This window comes from Ambystoma mexicanum, chromosome 1q (assembly GCF_040938575.1).
Source record: "Ambystoma mexicanum isolate Mex_15411 chromosome 1q, UKY_AmexF1_1, whole genome shotgun sequence".
Lineage (NCBI taxonomy): Eukaryota > Metazoa > Chordata > Amphibia > Caudata > Ambystomatidae > Ambystoma > Ambystoma mexicanum.
Genome location: NC_090922.1, coordinates 1,483,962,825 through 1,483,989,033, shown reverse-complemented (window position 1 = coordinate 1,483,989,033; position 26,209 = coordinate 1,483,962,825). Strand labels below are relative to the sequence as shown.

Below are 26,209 nucleotides of genomic sequence, written 5' to 3'. Positions count from 1 at the left end.
TTTTTCCGGTATAAGCATAGTTGTTTTCTTCCCAGTGGTTTTGGACATTGTCCGTCGCTTTGACAGCCCACTCTGGGGATCTGTCGTATTTTCCGCTCTGCACGGGTTCCCTATGTTTCCACTTGGTCCCCTTGTGATCTCTGTGGTCAATTGCTCAGTAATTCCATCGTTTACTGTTTAGTTTGTTGTTAAGTCAATCATTGTGATAGTTTACGTACCTATCGTATTACAGACCGCCCCCTACTCTTTAGCCTGTTGGGGCTCTTGGGGATTGGTGGGAGGCTGTTCCTGGCAGGACACAGAAGTATTTTGCTTGATTCCAATGCCATAATATAAGCTTCTAAGAAGATGACCTTGCTGTGAATCATTGCTTATAAAGTTGTGTCGTCCTTGAGAGAGTCTGCTACAGATTCATAAAGCTTCATGAATGGTGCTAGCGCTATCGTCACAGCTGACATAATTGAAAGCAAGTCTATCTTTTTATTGGAAGTGTCCAATGGACTTGGCGACTGTTGATGCGCTGAGAGTCTCCTTATTAGAGAGTCAATTGTAGATGTTGCCAGTTTTGATCGATTGCTTTTTGCAGGCCAGTTTGTATCAAGAGAACTCCTTCTGTTCCTAGTCATGTTCGGGGTAGACAGATGGTTTTCACTCCCTCAGGAGCTTTGATGATAATGCTGAGGACGCCTCGAACTTTCTGTCGGGCGTTTTGCGACCTGGTTCAGCGGGGTTTGTAAGTCCTCTAAATTTGTCTCATCCAACAGCTCGCTCGGCAGGGATGCGATCAGAGGCAAGCCTCTTTTCTTGGACTCAATCGTATAAGCGATGTTTTTAGATGCGCCGTTTTCTCCTTCATGCGGTACATCCTGCTCTCCCTGTGGAGACAGTGGGGTTTCTTCGGATGTGATCAGTGCGCTAGGTTTCCCAAGAGCAGTCCCCCCATTTAGGTCTAACTGAGTGTTTTGCATGGGCAGGGTGTTTTTGGATGTATTTTCTCCCGTCACTGGCGACGGGTCCTTGTCCCTCTGCTGTGGGAACGTGTTTTTTTCCATAGATGCCAGTGAGTCAGGCTTCCCCAGATCGTGTCCCTCATTTGTATCTGGGTGCTTGTTTGGGGTAAAATGTAAGTCAGTCTGTTCTTGTGGAGCCGTTAGCAGGGGCGGAGGCTGCTTTAGCACCTGATCCCCCCTCTCTTCAAGATCTTGTTGTTTTGTTGTGCAGACGCTCTCTTCTAAGATCAGAAGTGATGTGAGATTCTGCGGGTTAGTTACACTAAAGTCCAGCCTTCGTTGTTTAGAGAAAGGTAAACATTCTCTAATAGCCTCAAGAATTTCCATATCAGAGAACTCCAGAGGGAGATGCCTGTTTTCAGGTCTGGCACTTACTCATGCAGGAAAGTAGTTTGTCACCGGGTTCCTCGCTGGTAGCTCCTCAGGTCTTTTTACCTGTTTCTCTGTTGCCATATGCGTGGTAGAGTTTGTTGGCTGCAATCTTTTGGCGCGTTGAACATTTGACTTGAGGTTGCTCGTTCGCAAATTTTTCATATTATTTCTCGATGTTTTCTTTGTTTTTGTATAAGCTGAATCCGGCAATCTTGGTCCTTTCCTCAGATTTGGTGCAGTAGTAACTACCCCAAAAGCCGCTGTACTGTCCTGCCCTTCCTCATTAGCAGAGGCCCCCTCTGCATCCATGTGGATTAGCGTCTTCACCCGGATTGGGGCTTGCCTGGGAGGAGGAGGTGTGGCCAATTCTTGCACGGCTGCCAGAGCTCGCCCATCACTCCTGGGCGTTTTCTCCTCCGAAGCTGCCTGGACAGCTTTCTCCCCATCTTCTGTGCTCCGCACCCCCTCTATATCCCCCTGTTTCCCACACAGACGGGGGCCCTCCTCCGATAGCCGCTGGCGAGTGGCACGGGGTGCACAAGTGCTCTGTGCAGGGTGTGTCCAGGTCGGGCAACAGGGCCGGAACTTGCTGCCATTGTCCTGCAGGCGAAGTAAGTAACGGCTGATGGTTTTCTTGTTCTCTATTATCTTCCAATGGCGGCGGCTGGTTTTGGGCGCCGCTCACTGCTAATAGTGGCGATGGTGCAGCTGGGTCTGCCTCGTTAGGGCTACCAACGGTAGGACTTGGATTTTGCATGTTTGCATATGCCTCAGGGTGGCCCGTAAGAGTCTTCACACGCGGCCGAGAACTCCTTAAACTCTGGCCTTCCTCCTCTTCTTTACTGGTCATATTTAAGTCCACTGGCCTGGTGGTCCTGGCAGTCCTGACAGCCATGACTGCAAGACTGCCACTCGTCGTCCACACCGCAGCCGCTCCACGGGTGGAAGGTGGTTTTATGCTGTGGGTCCTCCCACAGCACACAGCTCACAGGCACGATAGAAAGGAGAGACAGACTCTCAGGGCAGCGTCTCGTGCACAGATCAGGACTGCCACTCGTTGTCCACTCCGCGGCCGCTCCGCGGGTGGAAGGTGGTTTTATGCTGTGGGTCCTCCCACAGCACACAGCTCACAGGCACGATATAAAGGAGAGGCAGACTCTCAGGGCAGCGACTCGTGCACAGATCAGGACAGCCACTTGTCGTCCACTCCGCGGCAGCTCCGCAGGTGGAAGGTGGTTTTATAATGTGGGTCCTCCCACAGTACACAGCTCACAGGCACGATAGAAAGGAGAGGCAGACTCTCAGGGCAGCAACTCGTGCACAGATCAGGACAGCCACTTGTCGTCCACTCCTCGGCCACTCTACGGGTGGAAGGTGGTTTTATGCTGTGGGTCCTCCCACAGCACACAGCTCACAGGCACGATAGAAAGGAGAGACAGACTCTAAGGGCAGCGGCTCGTGCACAGATCAGGACTGCCACTCGTTGTCCACTCTGCGGCCGCTCCGCGGGTGGAATGTGGTTTTATGCTGCGGGTCCTCCCAGAGCACACAGCTCACAGGCACGATAGAAAGGAGAGACAGACTCTCAGGGCAGCATCTCGTGCACAGATCAGGACTGCCACTCGTCGTCCACTCTGCCTGCATTAACTCTTTCCACCCTTCCCTCTTCCTCTGTCATTTTGTCAACCTTGTACACTGAGTCCTTTGCCTTAAATCCTCCACTGCCTGACTGCCCGGCATAAACCAAGACTAGGGGGAAAGGGTTGAAGGCTTTGCACTGAGTGCAGCACATATGAAGCGAAAACCCGCTGTGATCAGGTTTAACACATGCTGCGTGTCAGTGGCTCCAGCAATACATGTGTTACAGACGCACGTATTATTATTATTTCTATGTTATTTATAAAAGATGGGTTGCAAACTACACAAAGCAAAGTAAGGTACACATACAAATATATAAATGTTTACATACATTTATATATTTGTTTGCATACCTTACTCTGGTTTGTGTACTTTTCAGGCCACGCCCATCATGCAAGACATGCCCCCAAATGAGGGCCCCCCTCAATTTCTTACCCCACTTAAAGCCCTGGATCTTACTTCAGAAGAGGAGCTACAGGTGCATTGCTTTTAGTAGAGGGCGGTGGGCCTCATTATGACTCTGGCGGTAGCCGTGCCTGTTATACAGGCACGGCTGCCGCCAAAGTCGTCCTTATTCTGGCATCCGGGAATGGGGAAAGCGGATGCACCAGCACCATTTGTGAATGTGCCGGTGCATCCGACGTGCTCTGCTCGCGGGTGCCTTTGCAGCCACCAGGTCAGCGGCTGCAAAGGCAACCACGAGCAGAACTCGTAGTTTGCTGGTACAGGAACTATGGTACCGGCATGCTTACCGGTACTCTAGTTCCTGGACCGGCAAACATGTAATTTACGAGGCTGGCGGTAGCCTTGCCTGTAATACAGGCACCACTGCAGCCGGAATGCATTTTTTTCCAGCACCCCGAAATAGATAATTACTGGGTCATTAGGCCTTGCCGGACCCGTTGTTTGCCCATTCCTGGCCACTGGAAAAATTCTTCCCCATGGCCATTTGAGCCCCATAGGGCTCAATGTGAATGGGGTAGCCGGATGCACAGGCACTGTTTATAATGGTGCCTGTGCATCCGACATGCGGTTCTCGTGGGTGCCTTTCATTCCGCCAGGTCAGACCAGGTGGAATGAAAGGCACCCGCGAGCACAGCTCAGAGTTTGCCGGTCCGGTTGTATCCGGACCAGCAAGCTCGTAATGAGGCCCAGTGTCTGTGCTAAATAAGCGAAGGGGCAGTGCTCTTTCTCGTTACTAGAGGGCGCCTCCTCAGGAGAGGAGCTGAAGGTGCATCGCTCTTTCTCGTTAATAGAGGACGTCTCCTCAGGAGAGGAGCTGAAGGTGCAGCGCTCTTTCTCGTTACTAGAGGGCGCCTCCTCAGGAGAGGAGCTGAAGGTGCAGCGCTCTTTCTCGTTACTAGAGGTCACCGCCTCAGGAGAGGAGCTGAAGGTGCAGCGCTCTTTCTCATTACTAGAGGGCGCCTCCTCAGGAGAGGAGCTGAAGGTGCAGCGCTCTTTCTCGTTACTAGAGGGCGCCTCCTCAGGAGAGGAGCTGAAGGTGCAGCGCTCTTTCTCGTTAATAGAGGACGTCTCCTCAGGAGAGGAGCTGAAGGTGCAGCGCTCTTTCTCGTTAATAGAGGACGTCTCCTCAGGAGAGGAGCTGAAGGTGCAGCGCTCTTTCTCGTTACTAGAGGGCGCCTCCTCAGGAAAGGAGCTGAAGGTGCAGCGCTCTTTCTCGTTACTAGAGGGCGCCTCCTCAGGAGAGGAGCTGAAGGTGCATCGCTCTTTCTCGTTACTAGATGGCGCCTCCTCTGGAGAGGAGCTGAAGGTGCAGTGTTCTTTCTCGTTACTAGAGGGCGCCTCCTCAGGAGAGGAGCTGAAGGTGCAGCACTCTTTCTCGTTACTAGAGGGCGCCTCCTCAGGAGAGGTGCAGCGCTCTTTCTCGTTACTAGAGGGCGCCTCCTCAGGAGAGGAGCTGAAGGTGTAGCGCTCTTTCTCGTTACTAGAGGGCGCCTCCTCAGGAGAGGAGCTGAAGGTGCATCGCTCTTTCTCGTTACTAGATGGCGCCTCCTCTGGAGAGGAGCTGAAGGTGCAGTGTTCTTTCTCGTTACTAGAGGTCACCGCCTCAGGAGAGGAGCTGAAGGTGCAGCGCTCTTTCTCGTTACTAGAGGGCGCCTCCTCAGGAGAGGAGCTGAAGGTGCAGCGTTCTTTCTCGTTACTAGAGGGCGCCTCCTCAGGAGAGGAGCTGAAGGTGCAGCGTTCTTTCTCGTTACTAGAGGGAGCCTCCTCAGGAGAGGAGCTGTAGGTGCAGCGCTCTTTCTCGTTACTAGATAGCGCCTCCTCAGGGGAGGAGCTGAAGGTGCAGCGCTCTTTCTCGTTACTAGATGGCGCCTCCTCAGGAGAGGAGCTGAAGGTGCAGCGCTCTTTCTCGTTACTAGATAGCGCCTCCTCAGGGGAGGAGCTGAAGGTGCAGTGCTCTTTCTCGTTACTAGAGGGAGCCTGCTCAGGAGAGGAGCTGAAGGTGCAGTGCTCTTTCTCATTACTAGAGGACGCCTCCTCAGGAGAGGAGCTGAAGGTGCAGCGGTCTTTCTCGTTACTAGAGGTCACCTCCTCAGGAGAGGAGCTGAAGGTGCATCGCTCTTTCTCGTTACTAGATGGCGCCTCCTCTGGAGAGGAGCTGAAGGTGCAGTGTTCTTTCTCGTTACTAGAGGTCACCGCCTCAGGAGAGGAGCTGAAGGTGCAGCGCTCTTTCTCGATACTAGAGGGCGCCTCCTCAGGAGAGGAGCTGAAGGTGCAGTGTTCTTTCTCGTTACTAGAGGGAGCCTCCTCAGGAGAGGAGCTGAAGTTGCAGCGCTCTTTCTCATTACTATAGGGCACCTCCTCAGGAGAGGAGCTGAAGGTGCAGCGCTCTTTCTCGTTACTAGATAGCGCCTCCTCAGGGGAGGAGCTGAAGGTGCAGTGCTCTTTCTCGTTACTAGATGGCGCCTCCTCAGGAGAGGAGCTGAAGGTGCATCGCTCTTTCTCGTTACTAGATGGCGCCTCCTCTGGAGAGGAGCTGAAGGTGCAGTGTTCTTTCTCGTTACTAGAGGTCACCGCCTCAGGAGAGGAGCTGAAGGTGCAGCGCTCTTTCTCGTTACTAGAGGGCGCCTCCTCAGGAGAGGAGCTGAAGGTGCAGCGTTCTTTCTCGTTACTAGAGGGCGCCTCCTCAGGAGAGGAGCTGAAGGTGCAGCGTTCTTTCTCGTTACTAGAGGGAGCCTCCTCAGGAGAGGAGCTGTAGGTGCAGCGCTCTTTCTCGTTACTAGATAGCGCCTCCTCAGGGGAGGAGCTGAAGGTGCAGCGCTCTTTCTCGTTACTAGATGGCGCCTCCTCAGGAGAGGAGCTGAAGGTGCAGCGCTCTTTCTCGTTACTAGATAGCGCCTCCTCAGGGGAGGAGCTGAAGGTGCAGTGCTCTTTCTCGTTACTAGAGGGAGCCTGCTCAGGAGAGGAGCTGAAGGTGCAGTGCTCTTTCTCATTACTAGAGGACGCCTCCTCAGGAGAGGAGCTGAAGGTGCAGCGGTCTTTCTCGTTACTAGAGGTCACCTCCTCAGGAGAGGAGCTGAAGGTGCATCGCTCTTTCTCGTTACTAGATGGCGCCTCCTCTGGAGAGGAGCTGAAGGTGCAGTGTTCTTTCTCGTTACTAGAGGTCACCGCCTCAGGAGAGGAGCTGAAGGTGCAGCGCTCTTTCTCGATACTAGAGGGCGCCTCCTCAGGAGAGGAGCTGAAGGTGCAGTGTTCTTTCTCGTTACTAGAGGGAGCCTCCTCAGGAGAGGAGCTGAAGTTGCAGTGCTCTTTCTCATTACTAGAGGGCACCTCCTCGGGGAAGAGCTGAAGGTGCAGTGCTCTTTCTCGTTACTAGATAGCGCCTCCTCAGGGGAGGAGCTGAAGGTGCAGTGCTCTTTCTCGTTACTAGAGGGAGCCTGCTCAGGAGAGGAGCTGAAGGTGCAGTGCTCTTTCTCATTACTAGAGGACGCCTCCTCAGGAGAGGAGCTGATGGTGCCATGCTCTTTCTCATTACTATAGGGCACCTCCTCAGGAGAGGAGCTGAAGGTGCAGCGCTCTTTCTCGTTACTAGATAGCGCCTCCTCAGGGGAGGAGCTGAAGGTGCAGTGCTCTTTCTCGTTACTAGAGGGAGCCAGCTCAGGAGAGGAGCTGAAGGTGCAGTGCTCTTTCTCATTACTAGAGGACGCCTCCTCAGGAGAGGAGCTGAAGGTGCAGTGCTCTTTCTCATTACTAGAGGGCGCCTCCTCGGGGAAGAGCTGAAGGTGCAGTGCTCTTTCTCGTTACTAGAGGGAGCCGGCTCAGGAGAGGAGCGGAAAGTGCAGTGCTCTTTCTCATTGCTAGAGGGAGCCTGTTCAGGAGAGGAGCTGATGGTGCAGCGCTCTTTCTCGTAACTAGACGGCGCCTCCTCAGGAGAGGAGCTCAAGGTGCAGTGCTCTTTCTCGTTACTAGAGGGTGCCTGCTCAGGAGAGGAGCTGAAGGGGCAGCGCTTTTTCTCATTAATAGAGGTCGTCTCCTCAGGAGAGGAGCTGAAGGGGCAGCACTCTTTCTCGTTACTAGATGGCGCCTCCTCAGGAGAGGAGCTGATGGTGCAGCACTCTTTCTCGTTACTAGAGGGCGCCTCCTCAGGAGAGGAGCTCAAGGTGCAGTGCTCTTTCTCGTTACTAGAGGGTGTCTGCTCAGGAGAGGAGCTGAAGGGGCAGCGCTCTTTCTCATTAATAGAAGTCGTCTCCTCAGGAGAGGAGCTGAAGGGGCACCGCTCTTTCTCGTTACTAGATGGCGCCTCCTCAGGAAAGGACCTGATGGTGCAGCGCTCTTTCCCGTTACTAGAGGGCACCTCCTCAGTAGAGGAGCTGAGGGTGCAGTACTTTCTCTCATTACTAGAGGATGCCTTCTCAGGAGAGGAGCTGAGGGTGCAGCGCTCTTTCGCGTTACTATAGGGCGCCTCCTCAGTAAAGGAGCTGAGGGTGCAGTACTTTCTCTCATTACTAGAGGGCGCCTCCTCAGTAGAGGAGATAGGGGTCCAGGACTTTCTCTCGTTACTAGAGGACGCCTTCTCAGTAGAGGAGCTGAGGTTGCAGCGCTCTTTCACATTACTAGAGGGCGACTCCTAATTGGAGGAGCTGAAGGTGCAGTGCTCTTTCTCGTTACTAGAGGGCGCCTGCTCAGGAGAGGAGATGAAGGTGCAGCGCTCTTTCTCGTTACTAGAGGGCGCCTGCTCAGGAGAGGAGCTGAAGGTGCAGTGCTCTTTCTCGTTACTAGAGGGCGCCTGCTCAGGAGAGGAGCTGAAGGTGCAGCGCTCTTTCTCGTTACTAGAGGGCGCCTGCTCAGGAGAGGAGCTGAAGGTGCAGTGCTCTTTCTCGTTACTAGAGGGCGCCTCCTCAGGAGAGGAGCTGAAGGTGCAGCGCTCTTTCTCGTTACTAGAGGGTGCCTCCCCAGGAGAGGAGCTGAAGGTGCAGTGCTCTTTCTCGTTACTAGAGGGCGCCTGCTCAGGAAGGGAGCTAAAGGGGCAGCGCTCTTTCTCATTAATAGAGGTCGTCTCCTCAGGAGAGGAGCTGAAGGGGCAGCGCTCTTTCTTGCTACTAGATGGGGCCTCCGCAGGAGAGGAGCTGAGGTTGCAGTGCTCTTTCGCGTTACTAGAGGGCGCCTCCTCAGTAGAGGAGCTGAAGGTGCAGTGCTCTTTCTCGTTACTAGAGGGCGCATGCTCAGGAGAGGAGCTGAAGGTGCAGCGCTCTTTCTCGTTACTAGAGGGCGCCTCCTCAGGAGAGGAGCTGAAGCTGCAGCGCTCTTTCTCGTTACTAGAGGGCGCCTCCACAGGAGAGGAGCTGAAGGTGCAGCGCTCTTTCTCGTTACTAGAGGGCACCTCCTCAGGAGAGGAGCTGAAGGTGCAGTGCTCTTTCTCGTTACTAGAGGGCGCCTGCTCAGGAGAGGAGCAGAAGGTGCAGCGCTCTTTCTCGTTACTAGAGGGCGCCTGCTCAGGAGAGGAGCTCAAGGTGCAGTGCTCTTTCTCGTTACTAGAGGGTGTCTGCTCAGGAGAGGAGCTGAAGGGGCAGCGCTCTTTCTCATTAATAGAAGTCGTCTCCTCAGGAGAGGAGCTGAAGGGGCACCGCTCTTTCTCGTTACTAGATGGCGCCTCCTCAGGAAAGGACCTGATGGTGCAGCGCTCTTTCCCATTACTAGAGGGCACCTCCTCAGTAGAGGAGCTGAGGGTGCAGTACTTTCTCTCACTACTAGAGGATGCCTTCTCAGGAGAGGAGCTGAGGGTGCAGCGCTCTTTCGCGTTACTATAGGGCGCCTGCTCAGTAAAGGAGCTGAGGGTGCAGTACTTTCTCTCATTACTAGAGGGCGCCTCCTCAGTAGAGGAGCTAGGGGTCCAGGACTTTCTCTCGTTACTAGAGGACGCCTTCTCAGTAGAGGAGCTGAGGTTGCAGCGCTCTTTCACATTACTAGAGGGCGACTCCTAATTGGAGGAGCTGAAGGTGCAGTGCTCTTTCTCGTTACTAGAGGGCGCCTGCTCAGGAGAGGAGATGAAGGTGCAGCGCTCTTTCTCGTTACTAGAGGGCGCCTGCTCAGGAGAGGAGCTGAAGGTGCAGTACTCTTTCTCGTTACTAGAGGGCGCCTGCTCAGGAGAGGAGCTGAAGGTGCAGCGCTCTTTCTCATTACTAGAGGGCGCCTGCTCAGGAGAGGAGCTGAAGGTGCAGTGCTCTTTCTCGTTACTAGAGGGCGCCTCCTCAGGAGAGGAGCTGAAGGTGCAGCGCTCTTTCTCGTTACTAGAGGGTGCCTCCCCAGGAGAGGAGCTGAAGGTGCAGTGCTCTTTCTCGTTACTAGAGGGCGCCTGCTCAGGAAGGGAGCTAAAGGGGCAGCGCTCTTTCTCATTAATAGAGGTCGTCTCCACAGGAGAGGAGCTGAAGGGGCAGCGCTCTTTCTTGCTAGTAGATGGGGCCTCAGCAGGAGAGGAGCTGAGGTTGCAGCGCTCTTTCGCGTTACTAGAGGGCGCCTCCTCAGTAGAGGAGCTGAAGGTGCAGTGCTCTTTCTCGTTACTAGAGGGCGCATGCTCAGGAGAGGAGCTGAAGGTGCAGCGCTCTTTCTCGTTACTAGAGGGCGCCTGCTCAGGAGAGGAGCTGAAGGTGCAGTACTCTTTCTCGTTACTAGAGGGCGCCTGCTCAGGAGAGGAGCTGAAGGTGCAGCGCTCTTTCTCGTTACTAGAGGGCGCCTGCTCAGGAGAGGAGCTGAAGGTGCAGTGCTCTTTCTCGTTACTAGAGGGCGCCTGCTCAGGAGAGGAGATGAAGGTGCAGCGCTCTTTCTCGTTACTAGAGGGCGCCTGCTCAGGAGAGGAGCTGAAGGTGCAGCACTCTTTCTCGTTACTAGAGGGCGCCCTCCTCAGGAGAGGGGCTGAAGGTGCAGTACTTTCTCTTGTTACTAGATGGCGCCTCCCCAGGAGAGGAGCTGAAGGTGCAGTACTCTTTCTCGTTACTAGAGGGCGCCTCCTCAGGAGAGGAGCTGAAGCTGCAGCGCTCTTTCTCGTTACTAGAGGGCGCCTCCACAGGAGAGGAGCTGAAGGTGCAGTGCTCTTTCTCGTTACTAGAGGACACCTCCTCAGGAGAGGAGCTGAAGGTGCAGCGCTCTTTCTCGTTACTAGAGGGCGCCTGCTCAGGAGAGGAGCAGAAGGTGCAGCGCTCTTTCTCGTTACTAGAGGGCGCCTGCTCAGGAGAGGAGCTCAAGGTGCAGTGCTCTTTCTCGTTACTAGAGGGTGTCTGCTCAGGAGAGGAGCTGAAGGGGCAGCGCTCTTTCTCATTAATAGAAGTCGTCTCCTCAGGAGAGGAGCTGAAGGGGCACCGCTCTTTCTCGTTACTAGATGGCGCCTCCTCAGGAAAGGACCTGATGGTGCAGCGCTCTTTCCCGTTACTAGAGGGCACCTCCTCAGTAGAGGAGCTGAGGGTGCAGTACTTTCTCTCATTACTAGAGGATGCCTTCTCAGGAGAGGAGCTGAGGGTGCAGCGCTCTTTCGCGTTACTATAGGGCGCCTCCTCAGTAAAGGAGCTGAGGGTGCAGTACTTTCTCTCATTACTAGAGGACGCCTCCTCAGTAGGGGAGCTAGGGGTCCAGTACTTTCTCTCGTTACTAGAGGGCGACTCCTAATTGGAGGAGCTGAAGGTGCAGTGCTCTTTCTCGTTACTAGAGGGCGCCTGCTCAGGAGAGGAGATGAGGGTGCAGTGCTCTTTCTCATTACTAGAGGGCGCCTGCTCAGGAGAGGAGCTGAAGGTGCAGTACTCTTTCTCGTTACTAGAGGGCGCCTGCTCAGGAGAGGTGCTGAAGGTGCAGCGCTCTTTCTCGTTACTAGAGGGCGTCTGCTCAAGAGAGGAGCTGAAGGTGCAGTGCTCTTTCTCGTTACTAGAGGGCGCCTCCTCAGGAGAGGAGCTGAAGGTGCAGCGCTCTTTCTCGTGACTAGAGGGTGCCTCCCCAGGAGAGGAGCTGAAGGTGCAGGTGTCTTTCTCGTTACTAGAGGGCTCCTGCTCAGGAGAGGAGCTGAAGGTGCAGTGCTTTTTCTCATTAATAGAGGTCGTCTCCTCAGGAGAGGAGCTGAAGGTGCAGCGCTCTTTCTCGTGACTAGAGGGCGCCTGCTCAGGAGAGGAGCAGAAGGTGCAGCGCTCTTTCTCGTTACTAGAGGGCGCCTGCTCAGTAGAGGAGCTGAAGGTGCAGTGCTCTTTCTCGTTACTTAAGGGCGCCTGCTCAGTAGAGGAGCTGAAGGTGCAGCGCTCGTTCTCGTTACTAGAGAGCGCCTCCTCAGGAGAGGAGCTGAAGGTGCAGTGCTCTTTCTCATTACTAGAGGGTGCCTGCTCATGAGAGGAGCTGAAGGTGCAGTGCTCTTTCTCATTACTAGAGGGAGCCTGCTCATTAGAGGAGCTGAAGGTGCAGTGCTCTTTCTCATTACTAGGGGACTCCTGCTCAGGAGAGGAGTAGAAAGTGCAGTGCTCTTTCTCATTACTAGAGGGAGCCTGCTCATGAGGGGAGCTGAAGGTGCAGTGCTCTTTCTCATTACTAGAGGACGCCTCCTCAGGAGAGGAGCAGAAGGTGCCGCGCTCTTTCTCATTACTAGAGGGCACCTCCTCAGGGAAGAGCTGAAGGTGCAGTGCTCTTTCTCGTTACTAGAGGGAGCCAGCTCAGGAGAGGAGCGGAAAGTGCAGTGCTCTTTCTCATTACTAGAGGTAGCCTGTTCAGGAGAGGAGCTGATGTTGCAGCGCTCTTTCTCGTTACTAGACGGCGCCTCCTCAGGAGAGGAGCTCAAGGTGCAGTGCTCTTTCTCGTTACTAGAGGGTGCCTGCTCAGGAGAGGAGCTGAAGGGGCAGCACTCTTTCTCATTAATAGAGGTCGTCTCCTCAGGAGAGGAGCTGAAGGGGCAGCGCTCTTTCTCGTTACTAGATGGCGCCTTCTCAGGAGAGGAGCTGATGGTGCAGCGCTCTTTCGCGTTACTAGAGGGCACCTCCTCAGTAGAGGAGCTGAGGGTGCAGTGCTTTCTCTCATTACTAGAGGACGCCTTCTCAGGAGAGGAGCTGAGGGTGCAGCGCTCTTTTGCGTTACTATAGGGCACCTCCTCAGTAAAGGAGCTGAGGGTGCAGTACTTTCTCTCATTACTAGAGGGTGCCTCCTCAGTAGAGGAGCTGAGGGTGCAGCGCTCTTTCGCATTACTAGAGGGCTCCTCCTCAGTAGAGGAGCTGAAGGTGCAGTGCTCTTTCTCGTTACTAGAGGGCGCCTGCTCAGCAGAGGAGCTGAAGGTGCAGGGCTCTTTCTCGTTACTAGCGGGCGCCTGCTCAGAAGAGGAGATGAAGGTGCAGCGCTCTTTCTCGTTACTAGAGGGCGCCTGCTCAGGAGAGGAGCTGATGGTGCAGGGCTCTTTCTCGTTACTAGAGGGTGCCTGCTCAGTAAAGGAGCTGAAGGTGCAGCGCTCTTTCTCATTACTAGAGGGCGCCTGCTCAGTAGAGTAGCTGAAGGTGCAGCACTCTTTCATGTTACTAGAGGGCGCCTTCTCAGGAGAGGAGCGGAAAGTGCAGTGCTCTTTCTCATTACTAGAGGGAGCCTGCTCAGGAGAGGAGCTGATGGTGCAGCGCTCTTTCTTGTTACTAGAGGGCGCCTCCTCAGGAGAGGAGCTGAAGGTGCAGTACTCTTTTTCGTTACTAGAGTACACCTCCTCAGGAGAGGAGCTGAAGGTGCAGCACTCTTTCTCATTACTAGAGGGCACCTCCTCGGGGAGGAGCTGAAGGTGCAGTGCTCTTTCTCGTTACTAGAGGGCACCTCCTCAGGAGAGGAGCTGAAGGTGCAGTGCTCTTTCTCGTTACTAGAGGGTGCACGCTCAGGAGAGGAGCTGGAGGTGCAGCGCTTTTTGTCATTACTAGAGGGTGCCTCCTCAGTAGAGGAGCTGAAGGTGCAGCGCTCTTTTTCATTACTAGAAGGCGCCTCCTCAGGAGAGGAGCTGAAGGTGCAGCGCTCTTTTTCATTACTAGAGGGCGCCTCCTCAGGAGAGGAGCTAAAGGTGCAGTGCTCTTTCTCTCCTTACTAGAGGGCGCCTCCTCAGTAGAGGAGCTGAAGGTGCAGCGCTCTTTCTTGTTTCTAGAGGGCGCCTCATCAGGAGAGGAGCTGAAGGTGCAGCTCTCTTTCTCTCGTTACTAGAGGGTGCCTCCTCAAGAGAGGAGCTGAGGGTGCAGTGCTCTTTCTCGTTACTAGAGGGCGCCTCCTCAGGAGATGAGCTGAAGGTGCAGTGCTCTTTCTTGTTTCTAGAGGGCGCCTCATCAGGAGATGAGCAGGAGGTGCAGTGCTCTTTCTTGTTTCTAGAGGGTGCCTCATCAAGAGAGGAGCTGAAGGTGCAGCGCTCTTTCTCTCGTTACTAGAGGGCGCCTCCCTAGTAGAGGAGCTGAGGGTGCAGCGCTCTTTCTCATTACTAGAGGGCACCTTCTCAGGAGAGGAGCTGAAGGGGCAGCACTCTTTCTCATTAATAGAGGTAATCTCCTCAGGAGAGGAGTTGAAGGGGCAGCGCTCTTTCTCGTTACTAGATGGCGCCTCCTCAGGAGAGGAGCTGATGGTGCAGCGCTCTTTTGCGTTACTAGAGGGTGCCTCCTCAGTAGAGGAGCTAAGGGTGCAGTACTTTCTCTCGTTACTAGATGACGCCTTCTCAGTAGAGGAGCTGAGGTTGCAGCGCTCTTTCGCGTTACTAGAGGGCGCCTCCTCAGTAGAGGAGCTGAAGGTGCAGTACTCTTTCTCCTTACTAGAGGGCGCCTGCTCAGGAGAGGAGCTGAAGGTCCAGTGCTCTTTCTCGTTACTAGAGGGCGCCTGCTCATGAGAGGAGCTGAAGGTGCAGTGCTCTTTCTTGTTACTAGAGGGCACCTGCTCAAGAGAGGAGCTGAAGGTGCAGCACTCTTTCTCGTTACTAAATGGCACCGTGCAGCGCTCTTTCTCGTTTCTAGAGGGTGCCTGCTCAGGAGAGGAGCTGAAGGGGCAGCACTCATTTTCATTAATAGAGGTTGTCTCCTCAGGAGAGGAGCTGAAGGGGCAGCACTCTTTCTCGTTACTAGATGGCGCCTCCTCAGGAGAGGAGCTGAAGGTGCAGTGCTCTTTCTCGTTACTAGAGGGTGCCACCTCAGGAGAGGACCTGATGGTGCAGCGCTCTTTCGTGTTACTAGAGGGCGCCTCCTCAGTAGAGGAGCTGAGGGTGCAGTACTTTCTCTCATTACTAGAGGATGCCTTCTCAGGAGAGGAGCTGAGGGTGCAGCGCTCTTTCGCGTTACTATAGGGCGCCTCCTCAGTAAAGGAGCTGAGGGTGCAGTACTTTCTCTCATTACTAGAGGACGCCTCCTCAGTAGAGGAGCTAGGGGTCCAGTACTTTCTCTCGTTACTAGAGGGCGACTCCTAATTGGAGGAGCTGAAGGTGCAGTGCTCTTTCTCGTTACTAGAGGGCGCCTGCTCAGGAGAGGAGATGAGGGTGCAGCGCTCTTTCGCGTTACTAGAGGGCGCCTCCTCAGTAGAGGAGCTGAAGGTGCAGTACTCTTCCTCCTTACTAGAGGGCGCCTGCTCAGGAGAGGAGCTGAAGGTCCAGTGCTCTTTCTCGTTACTAGAGGGCGCCTGCTCATGAGAGGAGCTGAAGGTGCAGTGCTCTTTCTTGTTACTAGAGGGCACCTGCTCAAGAGAGGAGCTGAAGGTGCAGCACTCTTTCTCGTTACTAAATGGCACCGTGCAGCGCTCTTTCTCGTTTCTAGAGGGTGCCTGCTCAGGAGAGGAGCTGAAGGGGCAGCACTCATTTTCATTAATAGAGGTTGTCTCCTCAGGAGAGGAGCTGAAGGGGCAGCGCTCTTTCTCATTAATAGAAGTCGTCTCCTCAGGAGAGGAGCTGAAGGGGCACCGCTCTTTCTCGTTACTAGATGGCGCCTCCTCAGGAAAGGACCTGATGGTGCAGCGCTCTTTCCCGTTACTAGAGGGCACCTCCTCAGTAGAGGAGCTGAGGGTGCAGTACTTTCTCTCATTACTAGAGGATGCCTTCTCAGGAGAGGAGCTGAGGGTGCAGCGCTCTTTCGCGTTACTATAGGGCGCCTCCTCAGTAAAGGAGCTGAGGGTGCAGTACTTTCTCTCATTACTAGAGGACGCCTCCTCAGTAGAGGAGCTAGGGGTCCAGTACTTTCTCTCGTTACTAGAGGGCGACTCCTAATTGGAGGAGCTGAAGGTGCAGTGCTCTTTCTCGTTACTAGAGGGCGCCTGCTCAGGAGAGGAGATGAGGGTGCAGTGCTCTTTCTCATTACTAGAGGGCGCCTGCTCAGGAGAGGAGCTGAAGGTGCAGTACTCTTTCTCGTTACTAGAGGGCGCCTGCTCAGGAGAGGTGCTGAAGGTGCAGCGCTCTTTCTCGTTACTAGAGGGCGTCTGCTCAAGAGAGGAGCTGAAGGTGCAGTGCTCTTTCTCGTTACTAGAGGGCGCCTCCTCAGGAGAGGAGCTGAAGGTGCAGCGCTCTTTCTCGTGACTAGAGGGTGCCTCCCCAGGAGAGGAGCTGAAGGTGCAGGTGTCTTTCTCGTTACTAGAGGGCTCCTGCTCAGGAGAGGAGCTGAAGGTGCAGTGCTTTTTCTCATTAATAGAGGTCGTCTCCTCAGGAGAGGAGCTGAAGGTGCAGCGCTCTTTCTCGTGACTAGAGGGCGCCTGCTCAGGAGAGGAGCAGAAGGTGCAGCGCTCTTTCTCGTTACTAGAGGGCGCCTGCTCAGTAGAGGAGCTGAAGGTGCAGTGCTCTTTCTCGTTACTTAAGGGCGCCTGCTCAGTAGAGGAGCTGAAGGTGCAGCGCTCGTTCTCGTTACTAGAGAGCGCCTCCTCAGGAGAGGAGCTGAAGGTGCAGTGCTCTTTCTCATTACTAGAGGGTGCCTGCTCATGAGAGGAGCTGAAGGTGCAGTGCTCTTTCTCATTACTAGAGGGAGCCTGCTCATTAGAGGAGCTGAAGGTGCAGTGCTCTTTCTCATTACTAGGGGACTCCTGCTCAGGAGAGGAGTAGAAAGTGCAGTGCTCTTTCTCATTACTAGAGGGAGCCTGCTCATGAGGGGAGCTGAAGGTGCAGTGCTCTTTCTCATTACTAGAGGACGCCTCCTCAGGAGAGGAGCAGAAGGTGCCGCGCTCTTTCTCATTACTAGAGGGCACCTCCTCAGGGAAGAGCTGAAGGTGCAGTGCTCTTTCTCGTTACTAGAGGGAGCCAGCTCAGGAGAGGAGCGGAAAGTGCAGTGCTCTTTCTCATTACTAGAGGTAGCCTGTTCAGGAGAGGAGCTGATGTTGCAGCGCTCTTTCTCGTTACTAGACGGCGCCTCCTCAGGAGAGGAGCTCAAGGTGCAGTGCTCTTTCTCGTTACTAGAGGGTGCCTGCTCAGGAGAGGAGCTGAAGGGGCAGCACTCTTTCTCATTAATAGAGGTCGTCTCCTCAGGAGAGGAGCTGAAGGGGCAGCGCTCTTTCTCGTTACTAGATGGCGCCTTCTCAGGAGAGGAGCTGATGGTGCAGCGCTCTTTCGCGTTACTAGAGGGCACCTCCTCAGTAGAGGAGCTGAGGGTGCAGTGCTTTCTCTCATTACTAGAGGACGCCTTCTCAGGAGAGGAGCTGAGGGTGCAGCGCTCTTTTGCGTTACTATAGGGCACCTCCTCAGTAAAGGAGCTGAGGGTGCAGTACTTTCTCTCATTACTAGAGGGTGCCTCCTCAGTAGAGGAGCTGAGGGTGCAGCGCTCTTTCGCATTACTAGAGGGCTCCTCCTCAGTAGAGGAGCTGAAGGTGCAGTGCTCTTTCTCGTTACTAGAGGGCGCCTGCTCAGCAGAGGAGCTGAAGGTGCAGGGCTCTTTCTCGTTACTAGCGGGCGCCTGCTCAGAAGAGGAGATGAAGGTGCAGCGCTCTTTCTCGTTACTAGAGGGCGCCTGCTCAGGAGAGGAGCTGATGGTGCAGGGCTCTTTCTCGTTACTAGAGGGTGCCTGCTCAGTAAAGGAGCTGAAGGTGCAGCGCTCTTTCTCATTACTAGAGGGCGCCTGCTCAGTAGAGTAGCTGAAGGTGCAGCACTCTTTCATGTTACTAGAGGGCGCCTTCTCAGGAGAGGAGCGGAAAGTGCAGTGCTCTTTCTCATTACTAGAGGGAGCCTGCTCAGGAGAGGAGCTGATGGTGCAGCGCTCTTTCTTGTTACTAGAGGGCGCCTCCTCAGGAGAGGAGCTGAAGGTGCAGTACTCTTTTTCGTTACTAGAGTACACCTCCTCAGGAGAGGAGCTGAAGGTGCAGCACTCTTTCTCATTACTAGAGGGCACCTCCTCGGGGAGGAGCTGAAGGTGCAGTGCTCTTTCTCGTTACTAGAGGGCACCTCCTCAGGAGAGGAGCTGAAGGTGCAGTGCTCTTTCTCGTTACTAGAGGGTGCACGCTCAGGAGAGGAGCTGGAGGTGCAGCGCTTTTTGTCATTACTAGAGGGTGCCTCCTCAGTAGAGGAGCTGAAGGTGCAGCGCTCTTTTTCATTACTAGAAGGCGCCTCCTCAGGAGAGGAGCTGAAGGTGCAGCGCTCTTTTTCATTACTAGAGGGCGCCTCCTCAGGAGAGGAGCTAAAGGTGCAGTGCTCTTTCTCTCCTTACTAGAGGGCGCCTCCTCAGTAGAGGAGCTGAAGGTGCAGCGCTCTTTCTTGTTTCTAGAGGGCGCCTCATCAGGAGAGGAGCTGAAGGTGCAGCTCTCTTTCTCTCGTTACTAGAGGGTGCCTCCTCAAGAGAGGAGCTGAGGGTGCAGTGCTCTTTCTCGTTACTAGAGGGCGCCTCCTCAGGAGATGAGCTGAAGGTGCAGTGCTCTTTCTTGTTTCTAGAGGGCGCCTCATCAGGAGATGAGCAGGAGGTGCAGTGCTCTTTCTTGTTTCTAGAGGGTGCCTCATCAAGAGAGGAGCTGAAGGTGCAGCGCTCTTTCTCTCGTTACTAGAGGGCGCCTCCCTAGTAGAGGAGCTGAGGGTGCAGCGCTCTTTCTCATTACTAGAGGGCACCTTCTCAGGAGAGGAGCTGAAGGGGCAGCACTCTTTCTCATTAATAGAGGTAATCTCCTCAGGAGAGGAGTTGAAGGGGCAGCGCTCTTTCTCGTTACTAGATGGCGCCTCCTCAGGAGAGGAGCTGATGGTGCAGCGCTCTTTTGCGTTACTAGAGGGTGCCTCCTCAGTAGAGGAGCTAAGGGTGCAGTACTTTCTCTCGTTACTAGATGACGCCTTCTCAGTAGAGGAGCTGAGGTTGCAGCGCTCTTTCGCGTTACTAGAGGGCGCCTCCTCAGTAGAGGAGCTGAAGGTGCAGTACTCTTTCTCCTTACTAGAGGGCGCCTGCTCAGGAGAGGAGCTGAAGGTCCAGTGCTCTTTCTCGTTACTAGAGGGCGCCTGCTCATGAGAGGAGCTGAAGGTGCAGTGCTCTTTCTTGTTACTAGAGGGCACCTGCTCAAGAGAGGAGCTGAAGGTGCAGCACTCTTTCTCGTTACTAAATGGCACCGTGCAGCGCTCTTTCTCGTTTCTAGAGGGTGCCTGCTCAGGAGAGGAGCTGAAGGGGCAGCACTCATTTTCATTAATAGAGGTTGTCTCCTCAGGAGAGGAGCTGAAGGGGCAGCACTCTTTCTCGTTACTAGATGGCGCCTCCTCAGGAGAGGAGCTGAAGGTGCAGTGCTCTTTCTCGTTACTAGAGGGTGCCACCTCAGGAGAGGACCTGATGGTGCAGCGCTCTTTCGTGTTACTAGAGGGCGCCTCCTCAGTAGAGGAGCTGAGGGTGCAGTACATTCTCTCATTACTAGAGGGCGCCTCCTCAGTAGAGGAGCTGAGGGTGCAGTACTTTGTCTCGTTACTAGAGGGCGCCTCCTCAGTAGAGGAGCTGAGGGTGCAGTACATTCTCTCATTACTAGAGGGCGCCTCCTCAGTAGAGAAGCTGAAGGTGCAGTGCTCTTTCTCATTAATAGAGGGCGTCTCATCAGGAGAGGAGCTGAAGGGGCAGCGCTCTTTCGTGTTACTAGAGGGCGCCTCCTCAGTAGAGGAGCTGAGGGTGCAGTACTTTCTCTCATTACTAGAGGGCGCCTTCTCAGGAGAGGAGCTGAGGGTGCATCGCTCTTTCTCGTTACTAGAGGGCGCCTCCTCAGGAGAGGAGCTGAAGGTGCATCGCTCTTTCTCGTTACTAGAGGGCGCCTCCTCAGGAGAGGAGCTGAGGGTGCAGTACTTTCTCTCATTACTAGAGGACGCCTTCTCAGGAGAGGAGCTGAGGGTGCATCGCTCTTTCTCGTTACTAGAGGGCGCCTCCTCAGGAGAGGAGCTGAAGGTGCATCGCTCTTTCTCGTTACTAGAGGGCGCCTCCTCAGGAGAGGAGCTGAAGGTGCAGCGCTCTTTCTCATTACTAGATGGCGCCTGCTCAGGAGTGGAGCAGAAGGTGCAGCGCTCTTTCTCGTTACTAGAGGGTGCCTGCTCAGGAGAGGAGCTGAAGGTGCAGTGCTCTTTCTCATTACTAGAGGGCGCCTCCTCAGGGAAGAGCTGAAGGTGCAGTGCTCTTTCTCGTTACTAGAGGGCGCCGGCTCAGGAGAGGAGCGAAAAGTGCAGTGCTCTTTTTCATTACTAGAGGGAGCCTGTTCAGGAGAGGAGCTAATGGTGCATCGCTCTTTCTCGTTACTAGAGGGCGCCTGCTCAGGAGAGGAGATGAAGGTGCAGCGCTCTTTCTCGTTACTAGAGGGCGCCTGCTCAGGAGAGGAGCTGAAGGTGCAGTACTCTTTCTCGTTACTAGAGGGCGCCTGCTCAGGAGAGGAGCTGAAGGTGCAGCGCTCTTTCTCATTACTAGAGGGCGCCTGCTCAGGAGAGGAGCTGAAGGTGCAGTGCTCTTTCTCGTTACTAGAGGGCGCCTCCTCAGGAGAGGAGCTGAAGGTGCATCGCTCTTTCTCGTTACTAGAGGGCGCCTCCTCAGGAGAGGAGCTGAAGGTGCAGCGCTCTTTCTCGTTACTAGATGGCGCCTGCTCAGGAGTGGAGCAGAAAGTGCAGCGCTCTTTCTCGTTACTAGAGGGTGCCTCCTCAGGGAAGAGCTGAAGGTGCAGTGCTCTTTCTCGTTACTAGAGGGCGCCGGCTCAGGAGAGGAGCGAAAAGTGCAGTGCTCTTTTTCATTACTAGAGGGAGCCTGTTCAGGAGAGGAGCTAATGGTGCAGTGCTCTTTCTCGTTACTAGAGGGAGCCTGCTCAGGAGAGGAGCTGAAGGTGCAGTGCTCTTTCTCGTTACTAGAGGGAGCCTGCTCAGGGGAGGAGCTGAAGGTGCAGTGCTCTTTCTCGTTACTAGAGGGAGCCTGCTCAGGGGAGGAGCTGAAGGTGCAGTGCTCTTTCTCATTACTAGAGGACGCCTCCTCAGAAGAGGAGCTGAAGGTGCAGTGCTCTTTCTCATTACTAGAGGGCACCTCCTCGGGGAAGAGCTGAAGGTGCAGTGCTCTTTCTCGTTACTAGATAGCGCCTCCTCAGGGGAGGAGCTGAAGGTGCAGTGCTCTTTCTCGTTACTAGAGGGAGCCTGCTCAGGAGAGGAGCTGAAGGTGCAGTGCTCTTTCTCATTACTAGAGGACGCCTCCTCAAGAGAGGAGCTGATGGTGCCATGCTCTTTCTCATTACTATAGGGCACCTCCTCAGGAGAGGAGCTGAAGGTGCAGCGCTCTTTCTCGTTACTAGATAGCGCCTCCTCAGGGGAGGAGCTGAAGGTGCAGTGCTCTTTCTCGTTACTAGAGGGAGCCTGCTCAGGAGAGGAGCTGAAGGTGCAGTGCTCTTTCTCATTACTAGAGGAAGCCTCCTCAGGAGAGGAGCAGAAGGTGCAGCGCTCTTTCTCGTTACTAGAGGGCGCCTGCTCAGTAGAGGAGCTGAAGGTGCAGTGCTCTTTCTCGTTACTTATGGGCGCCTGCTCAGTAGAGGAGCTGAAGGTGCAGCGCTCGTTCTCGTTACTAGAGAGCGCCTCCTCAGGAGAGGAGCTGAAGGTGCAGTGCTCTTTCTCGTTACTAGGGGACTCCTGCTCAGGAGAGGAGCAGAAGGTGCAGCGCTCTTTCTCGTTACTAGAGGGCGCCTGCTCAGGAGAGGAGCTGAAGGGGCAGCGCTCTTTCTCATTAATAGAAGTCGTCTCCTCAGGAGAGGAGCTGAAGGGGCACCGCTCTTTCTCGTTACTAGATGGCGCCTCCTCAGGAGAGGAGCTGAAGGGGCAGCGCTCTTTCTCATTAATAGAAGTCGTCTCCTCAGGAGAGGAGCTGAGGGTGCAGCGCTCTTTCACATTACTAGAGGGCGACTCCTAATTGGAGGAGCTGAAGGTGCAGCGCTCTTTCCCGTTACTAGAGGGCCCTCCTCAGTAGAGGAGCTGCGGGTGCAGTACTTTCTCTCATTACTAGAGGATGCCTTCTCAGGAGAGGACCTGATGGTGCATGGCTCTTTCGTGTTACTAGAGGGCGCCTCCTCAGGAGAGGAGCTGAAGCTGCAGCGCTCTTTCTCGTTACTAGAGGGCGCCTCCACAGGAGAGGAGCTGAAGCTGCAGCGCTCTTTCTCGTTACTAGAGGGCGCCTCCACAGGAGAGGAGCTGAAGGTGCAGCGCTCTTTCCCGTTACTAGAGGGCACCTCCTCAGTAGAGGAGCTACGGGTGCAGTACTTTCTCTCATTACTAGAGGATGCCTTCTCAGGAGAGGACCTGATGGTGCATGGCTCTTTCTCGTTACTAGAGGGCGCCTCCTCAGGAGAGGAGCTGAAGCTGCAGCGCTCTTTCTCGTTACTAGAGGGCGCCTCCACAGGAGAGGAGCTGAAGGTGCAGCGCTCTTTCCCGTTACTAGAGGGCACCTCCTCAGTAGAGGAGCTGCGGGTGCAGTACTTTCTCTCATTACTAGAGGATGCCTTCTCAGGAGAGGACCTGATGGTGCATGGCTCTTTCGTGTTACTAGAGGGCGCCTCGTCAGTAGAGGAGCTGAGGGTGCAGTACTTTCTCTCATTACTAGAGGACGCCTCCTCAGTAGAGGAGCTGAAGATGCAGCGCTCTTTCTCGTTACTAGAGGGCACCTCCTCAGGAGAGGAGCTGAAGGTGCAGCGCTCTTTCTCGTTACTAGATGGCACCTCCTCAGGAGAGGAGCTGAAGCTGCAGCGCTCTTTCTCGTTACTAGAGGGCGCCTGCTCAGGAAGGGAGCTAAAGGGGCAGCGCTCTTTCTCATTAATAGAGGGCCCCTGCTCAGTAGAGGAGCTGAAGGTGCAGTGCTCTTTCTCGTTACTAGAGGGCGCCTCCTCAGGAGAGGAGCTGAAGGTGCAGTGCTCTTTCTCGTTACTAGGGGACTCCTGCTCAGGAGAGGAGCAGAAAGTGCAGTGCTCTTTCTCATTACTAGAGGGAGCCTGCTCATGAGAAGAGCTGAAGGTGCAGTGCTCTTTCTCATTACTAGAGGACGCCTCCTCAGGAGAGGAGCTCAAGGTGCAGCGCTCTTTCTCGTTACTAGAGGGCACCTCCTCAGGAGAGGAGCTGAAGGTGCAGCGCTCTTTCTCGTTACTAGAGGGTGCCTCCCCAGGAGAGGAGCTGAAGGTGCAGCGCTCTTTCTCGTTACTAGAGGGCGCCTGCTCAGGAAGGGAGCTAAAGGGGCAGCGCTCTTTCTCATTAATAGAGGGCGCCTGCTCAGTAGAGGAGCTGAAGGTGCAGTGCTCTTTCTCGTTACTTATGGGCGCCTGCTCAGTAGAGGAGCTGAAGGTGCAGCGCTCGTTCTCGTTACTAGAGAGCGCCTCCTCAGGAGAGGAGCTGAAGGTGCAGTGCTCTTTCTCGTTACTAGGGGACTCCTGCTCAGGAGAGGAGCAGAAAGTGCAGTGCTCTTTCTCATTACTAGAGGGAGCCTGCTCATGAGAAGAGCTGAAGGTGCAGTGCTCTTTCTCATTACTAGAGGACGCCTCCTCAGGAGAGGAGCAGAAGGTGCCGCGCTCTTTCTCATTACTAGAGGGCACCTCCTCAGGGAAGAGCTGAAGGTGCAGTGCTCTTTCTCGTTACTAGAGGGAGCCAGCTCAGGAGAGGAGCGGAAAGTGCAGTGCTCTTTCTCATTACTAGAGGTAGCCTGTTCAGGAGAGGAGCTGATGTTGCAGCGCTCTTTCTCGTTACTAGACGGCGCCTCCTCAGGAGAGGAGCTCAAGGTGCAGTGCTCTCTTTCGTTACTAGAGGGTGCCTGCTCAGGAGAGGAGCTGAAGGGGCAGCACTCTTTCTCATTAATAGAGGTCGTCTCCTCAGGAGAGGAGCTGAAGGGGCAGCGCTCTTTCTCGTTACTAGATGGCGCCTTCTCAGGAGAGGAGCTGATGGTGCAGCGCTCTTTCGCGTTACTAGAGGGCACCTCCTCAGTAGAGGAGCTGAGGGTGCAGTGCTTTCTCTCATTACTAGAGGACGCCTTCTCAGGAGAGGAGCTTAGGGTGCAGCGCTCTTTCGCGTTACTATAGGGCACCTCCTCAGTAAAGGAGCTGAGGGTGCAGTACTTTCTCTCATTACTAGAGGGTGCCTCCTCAGTAGAGGAGCTGAGGGTGCAGCGCTCTTTCGCATTACTAGAGGGCGCCTCCTCAGTAGAGGAGCTGAAGGTGCAGTGCTCTTTCTCGTTACTAGAGGGCGCCTGCTCAGCAGAGGAGCTGAAGGTGCAGTGCTCTTTCTCGTTACTAGCGGGTGCCTGCTCAGAAGAGGAGATGAAGGTGCAGCGCTCTTTCTCGTTACTAGAGGGCGCCTGCTCAGGAGAGGAGCTGATGGTGCAGGGCTCTTTCTCGTTACTAGAGGGCGCCTGCTCAGTAGAGTAGCTGAAGGTGCAGCACTCTTTCATGTTACTAGAGGGCGCCTTCTCAGGAGAGGAGCGGAAAGTGCAGTGCTCTTTCTTGTTACTAGAGGGAGCCTGCTCAGGAGAGGAGCTGATGGTGCCGCGCTCTTTCTCGTTACTAGAGGGCGCCTCCTCAGGAGAGGAGCTGAAGGTGCAGTACTCTCTTTCGTTACTAGAGTACACCTCCTCAGGAGAGGAGCTGAAGGTGCAGCACTCTTTCTCATTACTAGAGGGCGCCTCCTCGGGGAGGAGCTGAAGGTGCAGTGCTCTTTCTCATTACTAGAGGGCACCTCCTCAGGAGAGGAGCTGAAGGTGCAGCGCTCTTTTTCATTACTAGAAGGCGCCTCCTCAGGAGAGGAGCTGAAGGTGCAGCGCTCTTTTTCATTACTAGAGGGCGCCTCCTCAGGAGAGGAGCTAAAGGTGCAGTGCTCTTTCTCTCCTTACTAGAGGGCGCCTCCTCAGTAGAGGAGCTGAAGGTGCAGTGCTCTTTCTTGTTTCTAGAGGGCGCCTCATCAGGAGAGGAGCTGAAGGTGCAGCTCTCTTTCTCTCGTTACTAGAGGGTGCCTCCTCAAGAGAGGAGCTGAGGGTGCAGTGCTCTTTCTCGTTACTAGAGGGTGCCTCCTCAGGAGATGAGCTGAAGGTGCAGTGCTCTTTCTTGTTTCTAGAGGGCGCCTCATCAGGAGATGAGCAGGAGGTGCAGTGCTCTTTCTTGTTTCTAGAGGGTGCCTCATCAAGAGAGGAGCTGAAGGTGCAGCGCTCTTTCTCTCGTTACTAGAGGGCGCCTCCCTAGTAGAGGAGCTGAGGGTGCAGTGCTCTTTCTCGTTACTAGAGGGCGCCTCCTCAGGAGAGGAGCTGCAGGTGCAGCGCTCTTTCTCATTACTAGAGGGCACCTTCTCAGGAGAGGAGCTGAAGGGGCAGCACTCTTTCTCATTAATAGAGGTAATCTCCTCAGGAGAGGAGTTGAAGGGGCAGCACTCTTTCTCGTTACTAGATGGCGCCTCCTCAGGAGAGGAGCTGATGGTGCAGCGCTCTTTTGCGTTACTAGAGGGCGCCTTCTCAGTAGAGGAGCTAAGGGTGCAGTACTTTCTCTCGTTGTCCTTCTTCCCCCACCCACTCCCTCCTATTCTATGGTGCTCTCTATCTCACCAATCTTTTCTAACTGCTTCTCCATTGACTATCCTGCTCTCCTCACTAAATCTGGTAGGAAAAAGTTTAAAAAGGACATCCTGGTCTCCAACCCAGGCCTCCCTATCGCTGACACCTACACTAGTGCCTCCTCCAAGGAAATTCTCACTGACATCCTCTTTTTCGTGCCTTCTCCTGACCTATGGACCCTTCATATGGTCTCTGTGCTCTCTCCTTTCTCCTCTTCCCCCATTAATGGTGGCACCCGTTGGGATGTCCTCTTGGCTTCCTTCCACTCCTCTAAGGCCATCATTAATGTCTATGCTAATGGGACCGTCTTGGTCCAAGGCCCTCAGGCCAACCTTCACCTCTTCGATAGACGCTTCCCACGCCTCATCAACTTCCTCTCCTCTCCTGCTGTGCCCCCTCCTCTGTCCTCGACTAACTTGCCTCTTCCCTCCCTCCCCACCCCCTCTCATGCTCCTTCTTCACCTCCGCAGTGCGTACCTCTGATCTGTACCCCTCCCCGGAAGTCCTTCAAAGATGGCAAACTTCTCCACATTGCCACTCTTAACTCTCGCTCTGCCGTCAAACATTCCTCTGATACCTGCCGCCTTCTTGAGGAACTTGACCTTGACGTACTCGGTCTCACTGAGACATGGTTCACGGCCAGCTCTGTCACCAGCTTTGACACACTCCTACCCGACGGTTACAAGATCCTCTCTGTGCCCAGGCCCAACCGTGCGGGCGGGGGGAGGTGTGGCCCTTATCTTCCCTGAGTGGATTCCTGCCACTGTTACTCCC

The 26,209-nt window shown here is 54.6% G+C and overlaps 1 protein-coding gene across 1 annotated transcript; it reads right to left on the bottom strand.

Moving 5' to 3' along the window:
- Positions 1 to 1,385: 1,385 nt before the first annotated feature.
- LOC138562959 (serine-rich adhesin for platelets-like) lies at positions 1,386 to 24,286 on the bottom strand. The gene is made up of 16 exons (XM_069642814.1): positions 23,429 to 24,286; positions 22,120 to 23,330; positions 21,334 to 21,727; positions 20,893 to 21,225; positions 18,268 to 19,932; positions 16,646 to 17,803; positions 15,846 to 16,547; positions 14,949 to 15,686; positions 13,716 to 14,897; positions 12,094 to 13,251; positions 11,294 to 11,995; positions 7,234 to 8,109; positions 6,543 to 6,827; positions 5,571 to 6,113; positions 4,152 to 4,661; positions 1,386 to 1,982 (listed from the first exon to the last, which is right to left on the bottom strand). The coding sequence occupies exons 1-16, from the start codon at positions 24,284 to 24,286 to the stop codon at positions 1,386 to 1,388; spliced, it is 12,912 nt and encodes a 4,303-aa protein (XP_069498915.1).
- Between the last annotated feature and the right edge of the window lie 1,923 nt (positions 24,287 to 26,209).